Source organism: Phaseolus vulgaris, chromosome 2 (genome assembly GCF_000499845.2).
Source record: "Phaseolus vulgaris cultivar G19833 chromosome 2, P. vulgaris v2.0, whole genome shotgun sequence".
In the NCBI taxonomy this organism is placed as follows: domain Eukaryota; kingdom Viridiplantae; phylum Streptophyta; class Magnoliopsida; order Fabales; family Fabaceae; genus Phaseolus; species Phaseolus vulgaris.
Window position 1 is genome coordinate 44,729,325 of NC_023758.2, and position 21,513 is coordinate 44,750,837.

Below are 21,513 nucleotides of genomic sequence, written 5' to 3' on the forward strand. Positions count from 1 at the left end.
CTCACCAAACATGGGTATTTCACAACTTTAAGATTGCTAATTCTGGGACCATTTAACCCATTCTCACCCAACACCTTCAAAGTTCCTCACTTTGAAGACGGGACTATTATTCCACTAATATACTTTCTTTGCTTTTTACCTTATCCAATTTACAACATTACCAAATGGCTATGTTAATGGTACGAATAGTAGATGTTTATAGTGACAAAAGTCTTGGTTAGGTAATTTTGGTTACTACTTAATAAAATGCAAGAGGGTCACGGGCACAACCATGATCGAGTTTCTTGAGACAAGTCAACAATGCTATCCTACACCCTATATTTCCACCCAATAAAACTACAAACCAAACAACATTTCAGTCAATGTTTCTTAAACAAAACCATTATTTTCTCCATACCATCTAAACTTTCTTACTTATTCACTCAATATGCTTAATTTATCTTACATTCGTTCTTGTCCTAATAAACGTGTGGCTCCTTACCATAATTTCTTTTAGAGATAGTTGTATTTTTTTTATGTTTTATAACATTTTTCTTATTATATGTACCATCATAAAATCGATGTTGTTTTTCTTAATGATGGCAAGTGGAGTTTTATTTCAATCAACAATATTACTTCTCATTTAATAAGAGTTTTCTTTATTAACATTAATGGTGTTTTTGAAATAATCTCAAATAGAATTTTGATTCCATTCATTTCATTTGATATCATTATTAACTTGTGGGGTTAAATATGTTTCTCATACCTGTAATTTTATGCAAAATTGATTTTAGTTTTTAATCAAAATTTTGTACTAATTGGATCTCTATGTTATGAAAATTAGTAAGAGAATTTTATTAACACTTTTGTCACATGACAAACGGATCTCCAGTGTGAGTCTATTAAAGCATTTAGATCACTGAGGATTCATCGTCCATGTCATCATGAAAGTTAAGGGAGAATAACAATATATTTTTTATAAGAAAGGTTTAAAATATTTAAAATATATATTATAATTAATATTTATATTTAACTATAATTTTTTTACATAAAATAAAATATTTTTTTATATATAAAAAATGTTTGAAATATTTAAAAAAATACAACATAATTAATCTTTTTTTGTTTATATTATAATAAATATTATATATAATTTTAAAAAAAACTTGTGCATAAATTTATTTTATATGTGGTGAAACATTGTAGTTAGTTTTTACTTCTTTTAATAGGTAAAAGTAAATTTTATCTTATGTTTAATATTTAATAAATGAATTTTTAACAAATTTTAATGTTTAAAGACTCTTTTAACTACGCTGTTTTCAATGTTAATTTCTAAATTTTTTATATTTAATATATATTTTTCTTTATAATACGTAAAGTAGTATTTTATCTTTTAAATTTAATTAAATTTATAATCATTTAAAATATGCAAACCAGTATAATGAAATTATCTCGTTTATTCAAGTAATGATATTTTATTTTAAATTTAATTGAAAATATTTTAAGAAACAATATAACCACAATAGTTGACTTAAAATAATTACAAGAGTTCAAAAATATATTATTATCGATTATTTAAAATAAATCTAATATAAAAATATTACTTTAACATGTTAATTTTTTTATTTTATATTTATCAACCACCTCCACACATAATTTTATTAAATTTATAATTATATAAGTCCTTAATACCCTAATTTTAAATTATTTGTATAAATATGACTTAATCATACATAAGTCTAATAGTTTTTAAATGTTTTAAATATTTGTAATATACTATTTTACGTAAAAAGAAGTTGTTTTTTTTTTCAAAACTTTTATATTGACGTGGACGACGATGAGTTCTTGTTGACCTAACCGTTTTAATAAACATGACGCTAGAGGTCTATTTGGCACATGAAAAGAATGTTAACATTGTCTATTTATAATGACTCATTTCAATCATTTTCATGGTACAAGAATTCAAGTAATTTAGAGTTTTGACTGGGGATGACAATGCAGGCTGGTCGTCCTGCTTCGTATTTGGCCTGCTAAATGCAGGTCGGGGTGGCCTGCCCCACATAGAATATGCGGGCTGATTTTATCAATCCATCTTGTATAAGGGTTGGTCCCCATAGGATTTTTTTTTTTAAAAAAATTGAATATTTTTTATTTATTTATTTAGATCCATGCTTGTATCTTATTAATATTCAAATTTAATTATTTTTTTTATTTAGAAGTATTAGGTAAAGGGTCTCACAATATTATTCTTACAACACATGTGTAAAAAGATGTGAGTGCATGAAGAAAATATGGGGGTGCAATTTAAAAAAAATAAAATTTAAGTTGTGCGGGTCAGCCCGCCCTGCCTTGTAATTGTCCACGCAAGTTGCAGGTTATGTGAGGCAGGTCTAGGGGTGGTAATGCGGGTTGGCCCGCCTTGCATAGGCCTGCCCCGTGTTTGGTCTGTCCCGCGCTAGGAGTGCAGACTCATTTCATTGCCCCATCCCGCATAAGATTTTTTTTTCTTTCAAAAATAAAAATTTCATTAATTATAAAAAACACTTATTCCTACTAGTGAAAAATTAAAATTTTATCCGTGTTTCAATTCATTCAATTAGGATAAAAAATATAAATTCAAGTATGATGGTTGTTAAAATGTTTTATTAAAAATAATTAAAGTTTTGCTTTGCATCTATTTTTCCTTGTATATGTATGTAAATGTATAAGAGTATGACTAATTTTTTAACTATTCTATTCAAATCTCTTTTTTATATTATTTTTTTTATTAACAAATTTTTAATATAAAACTTTACTTGAAATTAAATTCACTAACACTTTTAATACTAACTTCTTTAAATGATTAAAAAAAACATTCCTTTTTTTAGTACATTAAATTCAATTTTTAAAAATAAAGTCAAATAAATGTCACACTACAATAAATGGATGAATGAGATATGATTTTCTTTTTACAAAAAAAAAATTAATAATTTTTTTATTTATGCGAGACAGCGGGTCAACCCGCCCCGCCCTGCTTTTGGCCCGCATGGGTTGCGGGTTATGTGTGGTGGACCAAAGCAGATTAGCGGGTTAAATTAGTGAGTCTGACTCGCACCTTTTGGTAGGAAACTGCGGACCGCCTCGCATGGTCCACCCCGCATTGCCACCCCTTAGTGTAAGCAAATCAACAAGTTAAAATAGACAATTCATCTCATGTTTTTTTCAACAATCACTTCCACTTTGTCACAAATCGAACAATACTATTTTTTAATTGATACAAATTAGATTTTTATAGTCTATCAACGGTCATGGAAGTTATTTTTGTTATTAATACTAGCAGTAACAGAAACGTAATCAATCTCTCCATTCCACGAGTTAGGTGCCAACAAAATAAAATTAACTACCAATCTCTCCACTCTCCTGTCAGTTAACAAATAAAATAAAATTTTAAAATTAAAATAGGAAATTCTCTTTATATAAATATAGATTATTGAGATTATTTATGATTGATATAGACAATTATTAATTTTTTATTAACGTTATTTATAAAAAAAATTATCAATGTTGGTTAGTTTCTTATTTAATCATAAGGTTAGTTCCCTAGATATGAGATTAATATTTGAAATAATAGACACTGGATATTTGAAATAATAATTAACTAAGTAATGATTAATATTTGAAATAATAGACACTGGATATGAGATAATGTGTGTAGTCATAGTTAATACAACACTAATGTAAATTATATAATTATACTAAAAGAAACGGTACCAAAACTTTTATTTAAAGAGCTAATGCATGCGATCATTGCTTGTATTTATTCTAATTATTTAATACAAGGCACACTGTATTTCTGCATCGAAAGTCAATATTAACTAAAACAGTCCTACGTGGATAAAGGGTTTCATAATAAGAATTTTTATTTATTTTATTTTATAACAAATTAATAAGGATTTTGTAGACAGTGTCGTTGTTGCGCGTGAAGCGGTATTCGGTTATTTTGGATTTGAACCAAAACATATATTTATATTATCTGTATTCCATTCCTTTTTAAATGTATTATTACATTTTCCAAATAAAGGCTGAAACAGAAGGAGTCCAAAGAAATTTGAGATTTTCCATTTTAATTCTCATGGTGACGCTGAGAGAGCCACCGAAGGTCGCAAAGCACGTGACCTGCTGAGTCCAGAAATTGCAGAGGCTTTGGACTGTTCCTCTTGTCGTGCCAAGGATCGTATCAAAGAGGAAGGCGGTGGTGGACACATGAATGACAGCGTTTGGAAACCGTGAGTGGTGGCCTCTGCACTCTTGTCTCTTTCTTCTCTTTTTTCGTAACCTTTCTCGCTCTTTCATCCTCATTTCTCTGTCAATGCCTCTCTTTATATAGACGGAGAGTGGAAAGAAAAAAAAAGTAGGTGAAGGTAAGTGGTGGGTGTGAGAAGTTCAGAGAGAGATGAGGATTTTGGGAAGAAGGGTGTATCCATGTCCATGATGCAGCGGTGCAGAGTGACTGGGAGTGGAGGGTGTGAGCCAATTGTCAGAGAGAGTGGTAATAGTGAAACACAAAAGGTTTTTTTACCCTAATTGCGATTTGCATGGTAGGAAAAGACGGTGGAAAAAGGTGAATTAGTTAGAAGAGAGAGAAAGAATAATTTTTTGTATTTTCTTAATTTAATACTTTTAAAAAAATATCATTACATTTTTAATTTTATATTATTTTGTTATTTTCTCTCAAACTAATCAACCATTATTTTGTTTTTCTATTAATTGAATATGTTTAATTTTAAAACGTTAATTATTTGGCGTTGATACATATTAATTTTAAATCACAACATCTTCATGTTATTAAATTAAACTCATTCCTTTCACTATAATAAAATTTAGTTTTTTACATTTTATTTTTTAGATATTAATAAATGTAAAATGTAGTTTATTAGAAAATACTAAATAATTTATTCCAATAAATTATAACATTCTATATGTTTAATTTTTTAAAATAATTCCATAAAAAATTAAAATTAACATTATTTATAAAAAGTATTTTTTCAACTGAACCTTGTTTTTATATTATGTTTAAATAAATTAATGCAACACATAAAGATATTACATGAAATATCACTTTTGTCTCTTACAAATACATATGCATATTCTTTGTTTTCTTCAATATTTTTTTGTATACTTCTACTAGTGGTAGATAATAGACTCAGCACAACTTTTTTTCCCTACTTCTAATAACATTAATGTTTTTACAAGAGCCTATAAATGACACGGTGTGACACTACAACATTGCTAAATAACTATCGCACCAAGAATCCTTCATTATCACTGTGGCAGAAGTTAAAACGTGTGACCACCCACACCCACCACAACGTCTTATTCTTGCTATGCATGTGTGCATTTTCATGGTACCTTGTTTCAGTTGAATACAATTTCTCAGAAATCTTAAACATAATGATGTAAAAGTAGTTGTTAGAAAGATTAAATATAAGACAAACACGTCATTTACCACACTAGGTGGTTAAACGACAGATACGAGATTGAGTTGGTATGTTTGAGACAATAAGAGGATATATACATGCAATTGAAGTTGGCGTAGGTATTCAATAATATGTTGGGACACCATTATATCACAATCACACCGCATTATCGTTGAACCAAGTAGATTTAGTTCAATTAGAGGTATCATTTTCACACCAGCCATTAGCACACAAGTTCACCAGGAATTCATACGTACACAAGGTAAGGGCTTGACTTCCATTATCCCATAATTAAGGTGTTAATCCGTCCTGTATTTAGTCTAGAAAATACGGATCAGGTATAGACCATCCCGTGTAAGAAGTATAAGTTTATTTCACTAGTCCGTTTTTACATAGGAGGTAATACGTGTATCAATCGTGTAAGAATTTTTTTTTAAAATTAATTTTTTATTAATTATAAAAAATATTTTAATTTTATCTATGTTTCAATTCATTCAAATGTTTTTAGAATGCTTGATTAAAAATAATTAAAGTTTGTTTTGCATACATTGTTCCCTATATATGTAAATGTATCAAAGTATGTTATCAAAGTTTTGCTACAAAATATTTTAATGAAATCTCCTCATATTATTTTTTTTATTAACAAATTATTAAATATAAGATTTTACTTAAAACTAGATTCATTGTTACTCTTAATATTAATTAACTTCTCTAGATCATTAAAATAAAACATTTTTTTATATATTATTTTTTAAAAAAATAAAATAAAATAAATATCGTATTGCAATAATAATATGTGAGTGAAGTATGATTCTTTTTTTTAAAAAATAAAATATTTTTTATTTATGCAAGATAGCGAGTGAACCTATCTTAAGATAAGTCATTGGATCGGGATTAATTGTTGTTTATGGTCCACAAATTTATGTGCAACCACATTAATCCACTACGATGCAAGCCAATTTTGGATACACAACAAGAACTTCTCATTTTACATCACGTATGTTCATTTTACATCACGTATGTTCATTTTACATCACATATGTTGATGCCTTGAAAAATAGTAATAAACAAGAAATTTCTAAGCATTGTTTTTGAGTTTTGGATTATGTTATTTAAATTACATTAGTATTTAAGATATAATTAACATATAAAATTTCATTATTTTGGGTTTTTAAATAAATTATGAAAGAATATAGGATGACTGATATGTATGGATTATTTGAGCCCCAATTTACATGAAAATCAATAAATAAAAGGGGAAAATATCAAATGTACACTCATTATTAGGTTGTTAAAGTGAAGGAGAATTGTTTACCTTTATACTTGTTTATATCAATAAGTCAATGATAATAACTTGGTGTTCAGATTAGTATATTTCAATCATTATTTTAACCAAAATTTTAATTATGTAGGCACCACTAACATCTAGTTATTTGTTCTAAAGACTGTTGTATGCCAGTTTTGCTCGTTTGATTGTAAATCTAACACAACCATAGAAATCATAGCAAATGACTATTTAGTTCTTATACTAATTAATTATATTTTATAAACATTAATATTTAATTGTATTAACATATCTTATACTAATTAATTATATTTTATAAACATTAATATTCAATTGTATTAAAGTGCATATGTTTTTTTTTCTCATTGAGAGTGTTTTCAATGTTTGCAACATAATTGATGAAAAGTACAAAATTCAAAGCATTAACTCGTAAGGAATTATGATGCTTATAAATAATTTAATACTTCATTTCAATACTTTACTAACATATTATAAATAACTTAACATATATAATGTTTGACTTTAGCGTAATATTGATAGTTTTGTAGATTTGAATGTGGTTATTATGTCATATATTGGATGTGGCTTATAATGGTATAAATTGTAAGAGATAATCAAAATTAATAATATAATTTGTGTTGTTACTTAACTTACCTATATGATTTTAGGTAATATATTGATATGTTATATTGTAGGTCTTTAGAAAGAAAGAATTTTTGCACATTGAATATCTTAGAAATAGGGACAACTAAATTATGAGAAGTTATAAATGAATAAACTTGATTAATACTTTTTTAATATGCAGTTTAAGCTGAAATCTTGGTTTCTATGAACTTTGGAGAATATAATGATGTATTTATGTTTGATTCAAATTGTTTAAAATGATATATAAGCTTGCTTGAGTTTGGTTGTTTTTAACAAGTTGGAGAATTTTCCAAGATAGAAATTGTATTTTAAAATAATTAACATTTTATGTCCGATTATATTAAAGAAAACATAAAACTCAATATTTGACATCTATTGTAGTCATAATTGATGTTAATTCGATGTTGAATCTTGTGTTGCATACCTTATAAGATGTGGTTATTGTAAGCAATTCCACGTTGGTGGTATTCATAACTGATGTGGAAGATGTCCATTTTTATCGTCGGTTGATGGTGAATCGATGTACAAACCCATACTTTCAATGTCAATTGGAGATTGACATTTAAATCCTTCACTTTCTATGTCGTCTCATACATAATTAATTCTATAACTAATGTCGTATACCTTTGAAAACTGACATTATGTTGTGTTACTATACTGGTACCAACTACTGTTGTTCTATAATATTCAAGTTTTCACCAGTAGTAAGTGTGTTTTGTATGCTTATAACATATCACATTGGTCAACTTTTGATCTTTTTAACCAGTACACATTGAATTATTTTTGGTAGTGTTTCCAAAGTCTCAAAGTCCCACATCGGGTGATATACCTATTTGGTATGCTTATGAAAAATGCTATACTACAGGGGAATAAAAGTCTCACATCGATTAATATAGGTTTGAAAACTAGCATAAACTTTTATATGTTTTCATTTTCCTTTCGTGTATGCATCATTGAAGTATTTGACAATGTATGTGTTAATATGTTAATAGGAGGACAATAAATAGTTTGAGATACATATTATTAAAAAATTATTTGTTGCGCTTTGTATTTTGATAAAGAAATTTCTAACTATATAACTAATTTTATAAACCAATAAATTATTATTATTATTATTTTATTCCAAGAGAGTCATGTTGTCTTAACACGATCATATGGAAATGAAGACTCAATACACTCTTACTAAACCAACTAGCTTCTGTTAACAAGCATTAAGTCCCACTTTTAAAATATTAAAAAGAAAATAACATGTCTATATTACATTAGTTATGTTATACTAGTTATTCACCACACATATCAAGTTAATGCAATGTATAACTTTGATTTTGGAGTATAGATTTTAGTTTTTTTAACCTTTAAAATTTTGGAGAGTAGAAAAACAATGAACTTGGAAAAGAATGTGAGAGCAAATTTAGATAATTTTTTAAAATTTTCCTATTAGAAATTGTTTTTAGTTATATTATAGCTTCTTTCATGACCCTAATTTTATTGATTTATTATTGATTATTTCTATTAATTGATTAGATTATTATAGTGAACTTAATATTATTTTATAACTTTATCGCCCCTAAATTGTTTATTGGTTAATTATTTTTTCATAACCAAACTGATTAATCAATTAACTCTTGAGATAATTCAAATTAATAGATTTATAATTTGCATATTATCTTATCTTATTGTTTATTTTTATTCTTATATGATCAATTGAGAATACCTATAGTAAAAGATAAATTTTCATAATAAAAATTTATTGAATGCTAAATAATGTAGATACATAGTAAATCAATTTAATCGTAAATTTATAATTTTAAGGAAAATAGTAGTAAGTGAAACAACAAACCATTAATTTTGGTAATTGTTTGATTCTCTTGGATTTTTTTGAATTATTATTTATTTGTGAAAGTTTGGTTGATTCCCTTTTTAATAAAAATTGTCGGCAAATTAAAAAAAATAGTAATTATTGCTACACTAAAAAAAAATCATTAATTAAGAATCAAATTTAGAAAAAAATAATAATTAAACACTGTATTGACTAAATTATATAATAATTAGAGACTACAAAATTATTCATATATCAATAAAAATTTATAAAATGATTTTTAAATTAATATCTAAATGAGCTACTTTAGTTTTAACTACTAATATTTTAGATTCTAAATTAATCTCTAAAAGACTAATAGAGACTAATTTATAATATAAAGTAGTAAGTAGTTAAAATCTTGGTAGTCAATGGTTAGATACCAATTTAAAAATCATTTTATAATTTTTATTAATAATAAAAACTATTTTAGATATCAATATTTTTTTATTTTATAAAATAGTTTCTAATTTAGTGAAATAATAACTAATTATGGTATCTAAAATTAGTTTCACTTTAATTATTTTCTTGTAGTTATAATAGTTTTTAGAATATGATTCTAATTTTATTTTTTTACCATTCTTATTATCATGTACATTATTCTGAAACTCATTAGGTATGAATTAAGTGTTAAAAAATATTAATTTTATATACTCATAATATGAAATTAAAATAATATGTTTATTAAACTCCAAAGTTTTTTAAGAAATAATTTTTTAAAAGATAATATCTCAACTGAGGATGGAATTAATCTATAAGTTAACGATGAAATTAATCTATAAGGACTTCGTGCATATATAAATATATTTTTTTATTTAATGATAGAAAGCAAAGAAATCAATTCAAATAAAATATTTTTAGATTAATATTTTAAAAATTATAAACAACTTAATGGTTGATGTTTAACTAATTTGTTAAAAAGTTATAAATCGACTACTTATTACATTTTACTACTTAAGTTTAAGTAATTTGTAAAACATTATAAATCCATAACGTAATACTAGTAAATTGCTTTTCATTAAAATGATGAAAAGTATTCAACCAAGCATTACATTATCGATGTGAGACTTAGATAAATATACGAAATAAATAAAGATAATATTATTAATTTTTGTTTTATAGGATATAAAAAATTATATTAATACGTTATCAAAGTGAAACTCTATCAAAATACTAAAATGATAAACAAGATTTATGTTCAACTAAGCATTACATTATCGATGTGAGAGTTGAACAAATATTGAATAAAAAAGCCTAAAAGTTTTGATTTTGATTTGCAAAATATAAAAACATTACATTAATACATTATCAATGCGAGACTCTATCAAAATACTCAAATGATATAAAATTAAAATTATCAATGTGAGAGTAGACTTTATTGAAATACATCTATGTTCTTTATTAAACTCATTTAGATTCAATGAAAGCTTAAAAAATGTTAAACATTGCAGAGAAAAAAACAAAAAAGTCTTAGAATTTGTTATATTGTCAAGTGAAACTTCAATTCAATTTTAAAGTTTACTAAATAATTGATACTTATTTGATATTCATCTCTCACTTTTAATCAATAGAATTACATATATAATCATACATGATAAAAGTATATCTAATAAATCAGATATAATTTAGAATATCCATTTAATATCATAGGTGAAAATATCTCCAATTCGTCAGAACAAATTAGAATATAAAGATATACTTTGATATATATGTCTAGCTAGTAATTATGAAATATAATCATGTCGAAGTTATTTTAAAAGATATTGATAATTTTATCAAAAATAAAATAAAAAATACAAGAATGATGTTTCATCTCCAAAAGTCCATAATAATTTTAAATTAGATCCTAAATATTAATATTTTTAAAAAAATAAAGTAATTTTTATCTTTTATATTAATCTTTATTTCAAGTACGTTCTTCTATGTTATCAAAATGCAAATTTAGTCTATATATACACAAACTAAATTGCACGTTAATAATAAAAAGATGTCGATATCTACTCGAAATGGAATAAATGTGAAAAAAAAAAGATTATGTTTTACTTTATTAAAACTTACATGCAACACTTAGAAAAACTACATATATAATTATAATAATTAAACATGCTACTTTTCTCCTATTTTTGTTTCTAGTAATTATTCCACCAGAGAAAACATCATACATTTCCTAATTTTGTACCTATTTTTACTCCTCATGGATTTTATAAGTCATTAACCATTAATAAATATGCAAAATTCATCATTTTCATAATGTAATAGTTTTTTAGTTGGGAAACTTTTCCATTATAGATACATTAATGACTCCGATTTACAAAACGTTAGTTCCAAGGTTTTTTTTTATCACTTTAAAGTTTGAAAAAATATATAGAATTTATGTTTTATATAAACCAAAAATGATTTTTATATTGATGAAGTTAAACCCAAGATAAAATATTTAATTTTGATATCAACCCTTTTCACACTACCTTCACTTTTAGTTCTCACTTATTTGTCCCATACTGGACAATTTACTACTAAGTCATCTTTCCTCCATGAATATAAGAATTCAACCATCAGCCAAAAAACTCATCAAAAAAAGACATATTAACTTTTTCTCTCTCTTGGAGACCGAAACCATTGTCATGTTTTTATTGAAGTAAGTTCATCTATCTTGTCTTTTTATTTCTCTTTATGCTTTTTAATTGTTTTTATTTTCTTTTTTTTAATGCGCTTTATTGTTTTTTTTTTTTTATTGTTGTTGTTCTTTTTTTATATTTTAAAGCTTTGGCTTACAATTTTTGTCTAAGTTTTCTTTACGAACGTCTTCAAGTATTTTCTATTCAATGCTCTAGCTTTTGGATATGACTTCTTGTTACAAAATTATTCTCATGAGTTTACTTTGACATTTTCAAAACTTCATTAAACATCTTTATTACTTAAGTTATTCAATTGAGAATGTTATGATTGTTTCTGTGTTTGTGGGTACGATTTCGAATCAACCATATATTGTAGAATCAATTTGTCTTCCTTCTCAAACCGCCTAATTAGTTTACGGAAAGATAATTATAAAACATTTGGTTTTCCTAACCACAAATGGGAACAATTTGCATGCGCTTTTTTCCTATTTTGAATTGCTTAGACTCTTGTTGGAATCATTTTAATCTTTCTTTAAATATTTTGGGATTAAAATTAACCACAACAATTTAGTCTCCCCTAATTCAAAAACATTTACTTGATATATCTAATTATAAGAAAATTCATTAGAGAAGATGTTTACCTTAATTACCCCCAAAACTAAATCAATTTATCAAATTAATCAAAATGGAAATCTCATTGAATGAACAAAAATATTCACTTCACTTGTCTGGAAGCAAGCAAACTTATATGGAAGTCTCGTAACAAATTGTTATATCAAAGTAATATCTTTTCATTTTTACAACTTTTTTTTTTCATTTCTACAATTTTTTTATCAGTAAATAAAGAATTAATAAATAAAAGTATTTCAAAATAGTTCAATCCTTATCACAAACCACCTGTTTATCCATACCAAAACTTCAAGTAGATTGTTTTTTTTTCTAATAATGTTATCAAAACACACACACACATATATATATATATATATATATATATAGTGCATAAGTTAATACAATATCACCAAGTTATAAACTAACTATTACATTATGTAGATTATCATATAATATCCCAATATATTATATCATAGCATTACCTTTTACAAAATCTTTCAATTTTATTTAGTTAAAATTGTTTTTTTTTTTGCATTTTATGTTGTTGTGTGTCTCCTTATCTTTCTTTTCGCTTCTTTTTTTTCTTTTTTCGTTTTTCAGCATTTGTGTAACTACTTCCTGCCTTTGTCTATTGATGTGTTTTTTTATTAGTGTAATATTGTTAGCCTATAACATTATGTCCCTAAATTTCAAGAGAAAAAACTTAATTATATCTTTCTCCATCTCACTCCACCAATACGATTGCTTGGAATACATTTTAGTTTCGTCATGATGAGGTGTTTGGGTAAAATGTTTTGTTATATACCAACCAGCTATGAGTGAGATGAGTACGAACAATAAAATATTTAACACAAATGGTAATAAAAAAAAGCAAGTAACAACAATATTGTGAACTGAACTTTTAATTAACTACTGCATAACTACATATTTATGATCTCCCCTTGTTATAATGATATGTGGATTATGAAGATGGCTAAGGTTTAAATCCTTCCATGGTCCTTCTTTGATAATCTCACTCAATTCAACACAAACTCTAATCCTAATTCTCTATTCTTCTCACACCCACCAAGATTAATTCGAGCATTAATATTGAAGTTCATAGTTGCTAAATTATGCTTGGTCTACTGTCTTTATATATAAAAAGGAATACAATCTTTTTGTATAGCTTATATTTTTGAAACAGTATGATTTTTTTTTTAAAATTTAATTTATATACATGTATATTGTGTTTTTTTTTCTATCACATCATCTATTAATTAGTATAATGTTGTGGTATAGTGAATTCGTATTAGAAATGTGCACAAATATTTTATTCTATCAATACAAATAAATTAACTTCATTTCCATCTGTATTTTTGTAATATCTTTTAAATTGCTGAATTATATTTTGAATATTTAATTGAAATATTTAACACGCGTAGTGCGTTCAGTTAATGGGTGACTGTGAAAAATAAAAGGATGTTAAAACAAGAAAGTGTTGGTTGAAAACTCAGAAATTTGAACGGTAAGATGCAGCGAGAATAAACACGTGTTGGAGAGTAGGGCCACAATATTAAAGTAGGAAGAAGACGCAATTGGAAATTTGGCATATAAATATTATTAAAAAGCAAATGGTAAAATAAAAATAAAAATGAAAATAAAAAAAGGGTGTTTTTCCCACACACAAGGAGAGGAGAGCGAGAAAAAGAAAAGGTGAGAAACTTCTTGGCTCGCAATTCCGAATATACAAAACGAAGACAGAAACATCGCAAGCACAAACACAAACACAACTGTCTCCGCTCTCCCTTCAAACGTTCACCAAGTTCCTCACTGTCAGGTCCCCTCTCTCTCTCTCTCTCTCTCTCTCTCTCTCCCATTCCCTCTCTTCCATTCCACACACACTCTCTCTCTCTCTCTTCCACTCTGCAACTTTGTTTCGTTCGTTTATTTAATTAATTTTTTTTTCAACTGTAATTACCTATTTTCTGGTTGTGGCGGGAACTGGGGTTGTTCGCCGATTCTAAATTTTCCTTTCGTTTCGGTTCCGGAGTTTCTTCTGAATGCGCTCTGTCGCCTTTCTTTCGTTTGCGCTTTGCGTTTTGGACATTCCGTGCCGCGTTTTGTTGCGGCGTTTACGTGTTTTTGCTACACTGGAGTTTACGCCTTTTGAGATCCCTATTGTGGACGCATTTTAGGGTTTTCTTCTATTGGGGTTTCTTCATGGGACTCTGTAATGCTTTGCGCTTTGGTTTTCAATGTAGGGCCTTACGCTGCGTGCATTTATTGGAAACTATGAATGTGTGTGATTGTCTTCTCCCATTTCTGCTTCTTGGGTTTTCGAACACCAGTGTTGGGTTTTGTGTTAGTTTTTTTTTCTTGTTGCATTGGTTTTTAGACTTGGTTTTGGTGATGATATTTTTCTATTCTGTCGCACAGATTGTTGTGGATTGATTTTCTTGCTAGTCATAGATTTTGATATTTGGGATTTTCTTATTAGGGTTCTTGCTTTTGAGAAGTTACTAGGACGACTGAGCTTGAACAACATGAGATTGTGATACAGTTGAGAGTGTGTTTCGGTGAGGAAAGAGTATCTTCTTGTTTTGGGTTAGACTGCGCTAACGTGTTTTATTTCTTTAGTTTGTAAGCTGCTCGTGATTGATGAAGGAGACCAAATAAAAAACAATTAAGGCATTTTTTCTCCATTCCTTTGCATTTCCTGATCAAAATTCGTAGACAATATGATATTCTAAAAGTGATTCAAAGTTCAGACTGTCAGAATAAATGTAGTTCCGAGGTAGATTATTCCAGTGGCTTCTGTATTGCTATTGCTCATTGTTTGTTCGGTAACTGTTGAGATTCTTCTATTTTTTTGCCCCCCCAAATTAATTGAACTGCTAAGATCATACCATTGACTGGGTTCTGTTCTGTAAAAATCTCAGTGTAAGTTGCGGGTCTCCTAGAAGAATTGAGGTTCTTCCCCAATGCCTCTTTTAAGGAGAAAGCCTTTTTCCTTGGCTGAGCCCCCCGAGGAATTGAAGCCAGACGAGCCTGTTTACCAAATTCGATTTACAAAAGAAATCTTTCGAGATTATCCGTATCCTATATCTTCTTCTATTGCTCTTGTTTTACTTTTGGCAGCATTGCTTTTTATCTGTCTTTAACTTGAAAATGGTTAAAAAATATTGATTAAGTTGTCCTTTTTTAGCATCTTAGGCTAGTTGTTGCGTAGTTAATCAATAATATGTCTCTGGCATCCCATACATGGTCACGGCAATGAGAGGGATAGTGATTCCTTAACATATAGCAGTGATTATTTGAAGCGATTGAATCTATACCGTCAGAGGCTTTGGATGTGTAAAGTCACTGGAAAAACGGGCTTGACTTATGAAGAGGCTATGGTGTCTGAACAGCATGCTACCGAGAAAGTTCAACAGTTTCCTAAGGAATTAATGACCACTGCTTTAGGGATTATTCAATACAGTAAGAATGCTCTCTTTCAGTTCTATTATGAAGAAATATATGTTGATATAATGATGCATACCTTATTTACTTTATGCATATATTTTTCTGTTCTGCATGAATTATTCTAATGTTGGCTGCAATTCTAATCCCTCCCGTATCTGCTGACTTTGTACTAAGGCTTGGAGGTTATGTAGAGGGTTAAGATACAGTATAGAAATGGGTTCCTATTTTGTCTGGACGGGTAGTTTTCAAGCGTCTAATGAAAGGGTTGATACTAAGCTTCCCATTTTTATTCAGAATGGTATCATATAAATTATCAACTTCTGTTTCAGTATGTGATGCCTCCAATATCATGGCCTGAGTCTTGTGTTTCCTAACCTTTGTGGACTAGATTGAATACTTGGCTTTGACAAGCAAGTTAATATTTTATTGCATTATAAATTACTATGTAGCTGGTTTAACACGTGTACTTCTTTGTTAAGACTTTAAGCCATTCACGTGTACCCATAAGGTTAATCTCTGTAATGTTTACATGTCATCTTTTTATTGACGTAGAGACAATTGGAGTTTCAATTTTGATATATCCTTTTATACAGACTTCTTCATTTGTGCGTTATAGAAGGTACTAACTTTTAATCACATAATGCTGTACAGAAAATCAAAGTGTGGTCTAGGTTTATCTTATTAGATGAATATAAGGACTTTTGTTTTTTTCTAGATAGGTCCTTGGCGCAGTGAGCATAGATATTTTGTTTATTCTTCTTGTATCTGAGGTATATCATATATTTTTTCTCATTATATTATACTTTTGACTATTCAAGTTATAATGTTTCCAGTACTTGCAGCGATCAAATTGAAGTTCAAAGCAGTAACGCATGTCTGGAGTTGAAGACTCCTTTAACTTGTGTTCTGTGAACAATTATGTAAAATAGTAAAAGATACGTTTCTAAGAATTTAGAAACTCAACTACAAAAGCCATACATGTTTAAGAGTTGCCACATAAAATATTAGAGACATGCCAGCTGTTGATTCTAGTTTGATTACAATGCTTTTCATCCAAAATGTTGGAATACTTTTCACTTTGTACTGGACTGATTAATGATCTTTTTGTTTTGCAGGCATGCTCCCTTTGAAGGATCTTGCTGATTCTATTGGTGAACAGTTGCAGAAACGTTTGTTTGTCGGTGCTGAACTACATGGGAAAAAGGATGATGGAGTACATCCATGCAGAATATTAAAAGTAATTCCAAAAGGAGTCAACACATTCTGTTACGAGGTAGCTTGGCTTGACAAAAACAAAAATATAACTCAACAAGCTGAACTCTGCGCAGAAGATTTGGTGCATAAGAAGCCGCTTTTTAGTAGAAATATTTTGAAGTCTTTTATTCGGGAGTCTACATACCGGAATGCCCCTTGGGTTTTACATGATGAACTAGCAAAAAATCATGGAATTTCAATTGATATTCCTGAAGAATTAAGAAGAAGGGTTTTTTACAGAGATGGGCTTTTAATTTGCTCCAAGAAAAGGAAAAATGAGGTAGACAGAATAAGGGAAATATGGAAGTTTCTGCTTGGTTTTTTTTTTCTACTTTATTTTGTTAATGAATTTCATTGCATCATATCTTTCCTAAATTTATCATTTTTAGGAATCACTGGAAGACACTGATAACGGTAAAAGGAAGAAGTCTGATGGGGCACAAGTCGATGATTCATGCGAAGAGAAAGGTAGAGTTGTAGCCATTTGTTCCCTAATACAATGCTTTTCATAAGGCATAGAGTTTTGGAATTCAAATTTTCCACCAGCTCCTCTTTGTTTCTATTTTGTTGGAATTGGGTGGTGTGGAGACTGCAGATGTACCTTTTCTTGTTTTAGCTATGTACTATGGAGAAAACATTTTCTCTTAATTGTTTGGAAACTACAATGGCGTGATATTTTTTCCCCTGTACTTCATATAGGTATCATCATACATAATATCTCTTTTAACAAAAAAACAATGACATCCCTTTCCCCTGTGATTTAATTTTATCGAAAAGGATTTTGACACCATAAACTTTTTCAGGAAATGCTCGACCCAAGAATGAAGCTATCAAATACCCCATTGATGATCTATTGGTGAAGCCTGGTCCAGGTGATCCTGCTTTTACTGATCGTCCTTCTCTATCAAAAGACTTCAACATTCCAATGAGTTGTGTTGGGGACCTCTTAATGGTTTGGGATTTGCTTAACTCCTTTGGGAGACTGTTGCACCTGTTGCCCTACTCTCTAGAAGATTTTGAAAATGCAATCTGTCATAAGGATAGCAATGTGGTTCTCCTTGTGGAATCTCATGCAGCACTTTTTCGATTTCTCATCAAAGACGACGATGAATACTCTTCGGCTGTGAAGAGCCGAAAATTGAAATCTAAGGTTATCATCTGACTTGCATTTATCTTTTTCTAGTATTAGTATCAGTAATAGATAATCATCCATATTTTGTGAGATCGCTTTACCATGTTGAATATTTCTTCTTCCTATGTCTGGTATCTTTTGTGACTTGGTTAATGCTTTTCTCATCATTGTTTTTAATGTGACAATATCTCATTCGCGTTTATTTTCAGATTACGGTGAATAATTGGACAGAATATTTATGCTATTTCCTAGAGGTGATCAATATTCCTGAACTGCGACACCATGAAGCAACTATAAAACGGGGACATTATGGCCTTGTAGATGTGAGTGCTAAATTAGAAATCTTAAGCGAATTGGTCAATCAAGCCCTTGAAACCGCAGTTTTCAGGGAAAAGTTAGATGAGATTATTGAACAGCGGCAGGCACTTGGGGCCTCTAGAAGGGGAGAAGCATTGGAAAGTGGTAGGAGGAGAAGAGAAGAAAAAGAGCGGTTGAAGGCTGAGTCAGAAAGCAATGGATTTGTAGATGGGCTTCTGAATGGTGCAAAAGTCCCAAGGAACAATAATCATGGTATACAAAATGGAGACATGGGTGAGAAAAGTCTTGTAGGGATAGAACCATCTGAGCAAAACAGTCAATTGGATAGAAGGTTAGATTTTGTCTTGTGTGCTGTTTCTGCCTGCCAATATATATATTTATAGAATATCTTCCTTCAATTTGGTGGTTATCACATTTCACTTTATTTCCTTTCAAACCTACTTTGTAGTGAGATCACGCCTCAAAATCCTGCTTCAAAAAAGACACCTAAGCAGCTAAATTCAGAGCTGAAAGAACCAACCAAAAATGGAAAAGAATTATCCAGAAAGGAATCACCAAAACAGTCGAAGGCTGATAAGGAGGATCCATCAGAGAAGAATAGTGAAGAGCAGAGGGTGCTGCCTATCTCCCTGTTTAGATTGTTATCTGTTCTTTAAATTGATGTTTTATTGACGTTGCCTATTGCACAGAAAGAATATTTCGAAAGGGAGATGGAGAAACGATTTATTCGTAGAAGTCCATTAGGTAAAGACAGAGATTACAATAGGTATTGGTGGTTCCGTCGAGATGGGAGGATATTTGTTGAAAGCTGCGACTCCAAGGAATGGGGATACTACAGCAGTAAGGAAGAGGTGCTAGATGATAATAGTCTTCTTTATTCCCTTGTTATTTTATTTTGTTCACATTTTTCTTTTCTAATTCTCTGTTTCTGTTGGCGTGCTTGCTTGAATAGATCGATGCATTGATGAGTTCACTGAATTGCAAGGGTGAGCGGGAAAGAGCACTGCGAAAGCAACTAAAAAAATATTATACTAAAATATGGTGAGTTAGATTTGTTTTTCAATGTATGAAATACCTATATAGCTTTTCCCCTTGTTTTCTATTTTCAATGTATGAATACCTAGATAGCTTTTTCCCTTGTTTTCTATTTGCACACTAAGTTATATCCTGATGCATACTTTACAGCAGAAGCCTTGGTTTTTAGACTTGTCCAATATGCACATATACTCCTAAGGCCACTTGTACTGTTAGCTGATAAAAAATGGAGGAATAAATCAGAAATTTGCTGTTGCATGTGTGGTTTTAGATTGATACCAAGTTGGGCCAATCAATATATTCTGGATCAAGTGAAATGTGGTATACTCTAATTTATTATGAATGTGAACTGTGATAGAATAGATAATACGATTTACATCAATGGTTATTATTTAGTTTTTACCAAAAAGATTGCGATTCTCTATTTTTCTTGGGATTTAAATTTACTATAATAGTTCTAATTTGTTCTAGTTTATCAAACAGACATTGGAGTTATATAGGTTAAGAAGATTGAAAGCTGCTCCTTGTTAACTTCATTGACTTTTGACATTCATTCCTTTTATTTGTATGTGTACAGCTCAGAACTCCATAAAAGGTCAAAGGATTTGATGCACAGGATTACAGATGAATCTGTGCTTCGAAGGTCTACTCGTGTTAGAGCTCCACCTAGGCAGAACCCTGCCAATGCTTTCCTCAGATATGGTAACAAGTGGAAAGAAGAATAGGGGGGGCGGTGCGAGGAGCAAATACAGTAAAACTTAATACTTTAAAAGGAGCTAGTGTGATTCATTGCGTTGACAGTAGTAGGGACTAAGTAGTTTCCGATCCATTTTTGGATGATGGACAAGCATGTGTATCTATGCTTGTTTCAGAAATTTTGTACATTTTATTCGATTCTTCAATAATAACTGAAACAGGTACAAGACAAGTTTTTTTTAACTCTGTTTTGCTGATAACATATGGTAGCAAGGAAATTATTTCACAAGCAATCCGGATCTGCCAAATGTGTCTCCACTTGGACTGAATATCAGTTTAAGCAGATGCAGCTATTACCTGAAGCCTATAACATTAGCTGGACTATACAAATTTACTTAGAAAGGTGCTTTCATCCTCATTTTTAATTTGTATAAAATGCTTTAATTTTTTTTATTTAAGAGGGTGGTTTTGAAATAATAATTTTAAATATTTTTTATTTGTTTTGAAAATATAAAATATTCTATTTATTCTTTTAGTATTTATTTTGAAAATAGTGGCTTGTTTTTATATTGATTGGGAATATCATTGATTTTTAAAATTAGATTATATTTTATTAATATTTTCTAACTGGAAAAGGTTTTTTTTAGCGTTATGTAGAGGACTCACATGCAAATTGAACTTTGAGACACTAGTGTGCTTTTATCATTGTGTCGTATATTATACTTTTGTTTAAATTCTCATCTTTCATTTCTTGTGTTTAACATTTATTTTTATGACAATGATAATTATTATGATGTATTGTTTATCTTCTATGACAATGAAATTCTTTGATATTTGCTTATTTTTATTAAAAAACCAAAACCAATATAGCGACTACTAGTATATTGATTTTGATAAAATAAAATTTTGAATATCAATAGGATTTTTCAATAAAAAATATTTTTTTCCTTAGATATGGTCTACCAATATCTTTAAGGTTTCAGTTTAAACTAATCTGGCTCTACAGAAGATGCAAGTAAAAGTTGACCAAGCTTCTTTCCAAAAAAATTTGAACTCGAACAATGCTTGCATTTCAATTTGAATCGAATCCATTCTGCAAAATAGATGTTTAAATTGATTTTCCAGGAAATGAATGTTTTTAGATGTTTTTATCCCAAATAGAAGTTTGCTTTAAAACATAATATACA

The 21,513-nt window shown here is 28.9% G+C and overlaps 1 protein-coding gene across 6 annotated transcripts; it reads left to right on the forward strand.

Moving 5' to 3' along the window:
- The first annotated feature begins 11,789 nt into the window (after positions 1-11,789).
- Positions 11,790-20,569, forward strand: LOC137812536 (uncharacterized). 6 transcript variants are annotated; one of them, XM_068614585.1, is made up of 12 exons: positions 14,112-14,263; positions 14,924-15,269; positions 15,366-15,520; positions 15,734-15,906; positions 17,007-17,425; positions 17,535-17,613; positions 17,949-18,295; positions 18,487-18,926; positions 19,044-19,209; positions 19,285-19,446; positions 19,548-19,636; positions 20,208-20,569. In XM_068614585.1, exons 3-12 carry the CDS (start codon positions 15,408-15,410, stop codon positions 20,353-20,355), a joined length of 2,136 nt encoding a protein of 711 aa, XP_068470686.1. In that variant the 5' UTR covers positions 14,112-14,263; positions 14,924-15,269; positions 15,366-15,407; the 3' UTR covers positions 20,356-20,569. The 6 variants fall into 6 exon arrangements, with proteins under 6 accessions (XP_068470684.1, XP_068470683.1, XP_068470687.1 ...); XM_068614584.1 differs by having other exon boundaries at positions 14,179-14,263; positions 15,064-15,220; XM_068614583.1 differs by lacking the exons at positions 14,112-14,263; positions 14,924-15,269 and adding an exon at positions 11,790-11,858.
- Positions 20,570-21,513: the final 944 nt, after the last annotated feature.